Consider the following 6,613-nt stretch of genomic DNA (forward strand, 5'->3'; position numbering starts at 1 on the left):
GCATTTCGAGATTAACATTTTATTATAATTTTTTATATGAAAACTCATAACAATATTTTTGAATAGTCATTTTATATAATATTGCTTTTATTATGTAATTTATGGATATTTTGTGTGGTCGAAAAATGTATTCCTAAGGGATATTCAGAGGATTCTTCTGTGTTATTATTTTAATTTCAAATAGCCAAAATAACACAGCATTAATATGTTTTTTAAAATACATATTACTGTACATTAAAACAGCTTGCACGGATTAAATAAGCTCTTTAAGCCTGATTCACACTAAAAAAATCTCGTTTACTATAGAAAATAGATAATTTGCTTGCACATAGATACAAGCAGATTCACGCGATTGTCGCCTTATGAAATATAAGGAAAACAACATTTAATTAAATAATATTTTGTAAAATTACAATTTGACTTTATGTAATCATTCCTGCTCCAATAATAATGCGAAAAATTGTGAAGATTTTTGGGATATAGATATATTAGAAGTAAACGAATAACAGCTAAATGGTTTGATAAAATTTAGCTCACAAAGTCCAGGATTAACATATGTGGTATATTATATTATACTTATAATCCCGGGAAAGCACTTTAGCTCAAGGAAAGCTGCGACAAAATCTAGCACATTAATAAAATATACAACACTGAACAATACATATCTCAATACAAACAACATCTCAATGGTTATTTGCATTCCAGCATTCCGCAGACAAGCGTGAGCATTAACATATAAAATAATTAGTCAGACACCAACCGATTTGGTTGGCATTTTGCGCCTACGCAGCTTCTCGGAAGCCTTCGCTTTTCGAATTTGATACGTCGTTTTGTAACGTATTGATGTTAAATATATTATAACTTGCTAGTCCTTCTTGTTATCAAGTAGATAATTCCTATCTTTATTTACAGGATTAATAACAAGACAACGGAAACTTAATTGACAATTTCAGACATACTTTTATCGGTTATATTAGTAAATTAAAAATAATATAAGAAAAACCGAATTCAAAAAACACCACAACCTAAAAATTCTTGACCCAATGTATCTAATTGAACTCAATACAATAAAAAAAAAAATGATCCTATTTTATTTACAGAGTTCCTTTCTTTATCCTGGGCGTAAAATGTCAAATAAAAATAGGTTGAATGTTGTGGTATCTTAAAGCTATATTAAACCAAAAAGATTCAACAAAATCTTATTTGTTTTTGAGGAGTTCATCCCTGCAACTTCAAACTTTGAAGTCTTATAGCAACAAAATTAGAACGGGATCATCCCGAAGCTATACAAAATCCAACTCAAAAAGAATAATTTAAACAAGACCACTGGGTAAAAAAATATCCCTAAACAAATAAAAAAAGAATTACGGCGAATAGATAACCTCTCCGTTTCATGTTGGTTTAAAAACAATAAAAACAAGCCATAGACCATCAAGATCACAAAAAACATGCTTTGAATTAAGATACAAGATAAAAAAAATCATGAATCAAAAATCATTAGAAAAGAGACTAAAAAAGAAAATATCTCGTTCTACAGAGCAGTTGTAAAAACTGTTACAAAATGGAAACTATAGCAACTAAACAGAAAGTGTAAATTAAACATTAACTAAGTCATCTGTACCAAGTTAAAAACCTTCTTAATAAACTTATGCAAGTCGACAAGGGACCCTGACCTACAATGAAGATCAATGCAGATTTCCTACACACACACACACACACACCCACACACATAACGCCCTTATCTCTGAAAGGAATCGGCAAAGGTACAATCAGGGATTCCACTTTTTGCCAAGTGTGTTCTGGCCAGTAATGTCATAAGGGTTGAGCCTATCCTCATATTGCTCACTTCAGACTCCGGGCTAATAACAGAACATGATAGTTGGGATTACCAAGTATCATGTTTCCCATCCCAGGATTCGAACTTGAACTTCTTACTAGTTGTTGTAACTCTCATTTGCCAAATTTTTTGAGGTCTTTTGAAATATTGGTATCTTAGAATTTAGTATTTAAAGAATTGAAAAATTAAAACATCAGATCATTTGGTGGTCTTTGTGTTTACTATTTTTTAAGCCAGAAAATATTTTTTGAAAAATCTTTTTTATGCAGGAGGAGCCTCAGGCAAAAGGTAGTAATACAAAAATTGGAGTATCTAATGGAATTTTCTTATTATTTTACCACCTAAGTAGGCCTATTTGGCAAAATATTTGGTTATGAAAATATCCTTTTAATCATATAATGCACAATAAATATTAGACATGTTAAAATACTAAGCTAAACAACTTCTACTATTGCCACTTTCCTGACAAGATGTATACTACATAACAATTTTGTGAAATCCTGTCACATCTTAGAAGCAACATTTGAATGAAGTATGGTCAAAGAACTTTTATTAACAGTTCTTAGGTTTAAAATAGCATGTATATTCTAGATTTGTGAACCAACTTTTGGGAATACTTCCATAACTTTGGAAAATTGACGAAACATAGGTTTAATAGGACAAAGTGTGTATTGTTAATGAAAAAATATGATCAAGAAATCAATGTCACAAAACATATGCACTAAAGTTATATGAAACAGACATAACAATCCAATACTATCTGACATGTTATCAAATTGATGATGTGGATGAAAAATCAGCTGATAACTGTGGTCATAATATGTGGCAATTTTATATTTGTATATAAGGATATACATAAGGATTTAGATAATACAAAATGTTCAATTCTCACTTATAGCTTAACATATGTATTCTGGTGTTTAGTAATGAGGTACAATGAAGTTATGTGAAGCTATACAAGCAGCAATTAGTGTATTTTGCTGGTGGTAGGGTATATTTTATATCTGTCTGGATATTGATCACCACATTGTTTAACCTGCTATAGGCCCATGTAAGTGTGTCGCGTTTCAGGATCAGCCAGTGTATATCCAGTTCCAACAGGCCGGTATAATCAACTGTCATGGAGTAATCATCTCTCGTCAGTCGATATTCTATTGGACCCCACACCACTTACCATCAGGTACAGTGGGGTCACTTTACCATGAGCATTTAAAAAAAAACATAGATAACCCTTTCTTATTACTGTTAAAATGTGCCACCATCCTTCAGGGCATTATTAAAGTATCATATTAATTGTTAGTAATAAAAAAGCAGGTAAATACAATTGACAGATTGTTTGAAAGCATTAATAATCATTGCTGTGGTCATGAAAAGCATTGCTCCATCTAAATTACAAATCTTTACAGGTTGTGTCACCAAGAGCATTAAAATATGTTGACAATTTATCAATAAAATTTTGGAACAGTTTTTTGTGACATTGCTTTTAATTCCTTTACTTATAATTCAATTGTCAAAACCAGAATTAAGATACCTCTGTTATACTCATTTGCTCATCAATGTTACACTTTAGACAGTTTAATTATTTAAAGAGCTACACAAAACCAAAAATATATATCTGCTCTGTTATAAGTATCTTTGGGTACAAAATGGCCTTAATAACTAAGGAGCATTAAGCTTTTTTCCCATCATAACTATCCTTACACGGCTGGTCAAGACACACGCACATTCAAATATATTACAACTTCACCTATACTGTGTTGCCTGTTTTAAAGTCCTTTCAATAATTGTATTATATTAAATTACTGTTACTTTCATAAATTCATCGATACATAGATCTCTAAATAATATTAATAAAAAATATACATTTGTTGCCACTGCACCAATATTTAAATTTGCATGCTGTGGTCTCCTATAATTGTAGAAGTATGTCACACTGTTAATTGTGAAAATGCTACACCATTGTTTTTATTATAGATCTGTATACTTCATTGGAGGTCCTTAAATAAATAAATAAATAAAGTACACAGATTTCTTTCACCATTCATAAAATAAATTATTTTACATCAAGACATGATCAGTCTTACTTATAAACATGTGTTAGTGTTAAGAGATTATAAAGAATTGCTTAAATAGCTGTCAAAAACATCACCAGTCTCCTAGTTTAAACCAAATTGAGAGACAAGATGGCAGGTTTCGACTTCAGCCGATCGAGTAAATTTGTGACTTAACTAAGCATAGCTTAGCCAAATTTTTATTAGTAAGACTGTATGTTGACTAGCCTATACTGTCAAAAGTCATGAATTTTAAATATAGATGATTTAAAAATCACCACATGTGGCTGTTTATGTAAGTGCATTAAACTGCATTGCAACATTTTGGATGAACTCTACAAACTTTTAAGGTACAATAACTGCATTAAGTATTGACAATGTATTTTGATAATTGTCACTAAATATGTTGGAATTAGTTTTAAATTTAAGTTATATTCACGCAAGATACTAAATGCCAGCTTCATTTTTGCAATAATTTGCTAAATAAGAAATCTTGCATTCATAATTGAAAACATTTTCTACTACTTGATCATACTAATATTGCCAATAACCAGAGAGATTGAAACAAATTCAAATGATACTGTAATTAAGTTTTCATTGCCAGCTGCAGAGGCAGCTTTTCACTTCATCAATTTTTAGGTAATGTGACAGGGCTAAACTCATTACAAGATTTCACTTTATTTATTTCTGGAAGTTATCTGTACTCAAGATTTCAACACAAAGTAACATGAAATGAGTGTATTGCAAAAAGTAAGTTACATGATTCAGCATTTCATTATTGGCAATATACAGACTGTTTTAATCAAATATTAAACAAATTTATGTTCTCTGCAACAAGGTCATGTTTTATATCAATTTTATGTTTATGAAATAATAATTTTAACGTAATTCAAGCAATACTTCGACACGTTTTATCATTATCATTTTTAGATTACGTGCAATTTCGCTGAAATGACATCGATCGGGTAATTTTTCATAGCCACTGCGTTGTACACATAAAATGTGAAGATAAAGTTGATAAGATAAGCGACTAGAAAGTTATATGCACATAATGTGCAAAAATATCTTTGCAAACTACACTGGTGTTCATACGTCAAGCAGCGTAATTGTGCGTTATGACTCAAGTACTATCACACGGTCAACAAATGAACTAATATACATCATTACGCGCAGATAAACTATGTAAAACATCTAGAAAGTACCAAATAACATGTCATGAAAGTGTAAAACGCCGTATTTCGACCAAAAATCGAAATATGCTTGACGTTATGACGTTAGGGGGGGTCCAATATTTTCGGTCGCATTCTTGTGACTGCGCACCGTCTGGCGAGCATTTTTCTAATTTTAGAACATACCACGACGCGATAAAATACATCCAAATAGAGGTAAAAAAACAAAACACTCAATTGCAACGGTGATATCTCACTGGGGACATTCTCGAAAGCGGCACGAACCCGCGACGTGGGGCCACGACACGATTAGGGTTAGACGATTTTTTCAATCACATTTTTATCACTAGAACGGCACATTTCCAACTATAATTGCACATATACCTTTACTTTCAGCGGTTTCGGTAATATTTCTCACGTCATCAACCATCTTGCCGGATGACAGTCACACACTTATTCACTTTTTATTCGAACATATTTCGAAAACTCATACTTTGGTTCACTATTTTCAGCCAGCGAGCGAGCGATCTATACGACGACACTTCGTTCCGTTCACTGCCAACAACGACGAAAAAACTGCGATGGCGAACAACCTTCGGTTCGTTTGTTGAATTTTATCGATGGCGTCATCGACAGCCTTAGATAATTATGCAAAAATATTTTATTTTTCGCAAAGAAAATTATCAGCTGATTAATGTTTTCCTTTCGCGATTCACTTGAAAAGAATACCTGCAATTTTGTTTCAAAGTCAACTTGAAATTTTATAAAGTCACTGTTCGGCGTGACATTCTTATTCATCTAACTTGAAGTTGAACCAAATAATTAATATTATTTAATTATTAAGATAATTGTGTATAATTAATGATATTTTTATAAATATTAAAATTATAATTTTTATATCCATTTTTTTAAAAAAAGTCTTCATTTTTTATATGGGCAATACTGTCTTTGTACTAACGACATCTGTTGGCTCAGGGAACGTGATCTCGATCTAATGAGCTTTACAAGTCTCTAGCCAGAGTAGTTTTGATTTAGTTGTACAAGTAATTTTACATATATTTTATAGATGGCGCTGTTAAAAGTTTCGTCGTAACTTAAATTTCTACCTATCACTGCTATTATGTATGTACGTTCACATAAGATATGGAATATAGGAAGAATTTTAACCTCATCTGTTATGTCATGGGGATACAAAACTACATTTTAGGATATTACATAACTAAGTATATTATATTTAATTTCTTTTTCGTAGCCCAAGATACAGACTAGCCTATTTTGGATACCCTTGGTAAAATGTTATTTTGTTTTTAGTAATTTGCTTTTAATTTATCATTACAATTGTAAAATCATTGCAATTTTTATTTTCAATAAACTTATTTTAATTACTATTTAAGTTGTCTTAATTTTATTGGTAATTTTTTTTAAAAAAGATATTTACTTCATTTTTATTTCTTCTACTAATTCATTTTCCCAATTCTTCCCATGTTACGGTACATGGCTAACTTTGCGACTGACATAAGTAGGTGGACTTTATAATTAAACTTTAAGGCGATACC

At 31.1% G+C, this 6,613-nt stretch overlaps 1 protein-coding gene across 1 annotated transcript in view; it reads right to left on the bottom strand.

Moving 5' to 3' along the window:
- The window catches only part of LOC115455984 (ensconsin), a 96,178-nt gene extending 90,516 nt beyond the window's left edge, over positions 1-5,662 (bottom strand). Inside the window, 1 exon segment of the mRNA XM_037447444.1 lies at positions 5,442-5,662. Coding sequence (XP_037303341.1) covers positions 5,442-5,487 — 46 coding nt within the window. The 5' untranslated portion in view covers positions 5,488-5,662.
- Between the last annotated feature and the right edge of the window lie 951 nt (positions 5,663-6,613).

Source organism: Manduca sexta, chromosome 6 (genome assembly GCF_014839805.1).
Source record: "Manduca sexta isolate Smith_Timp_Sample1 chromosome 6, JHU_Msex_v1.0, whole genome shotgun sequence".
In the NCBI taxonomy this organism is placed as follows: Eukaryota; Metazoa; Arthropoda; class Insecta; order Lepidoptera; family Sphingidae; genus Manduca; species Manduca sexta.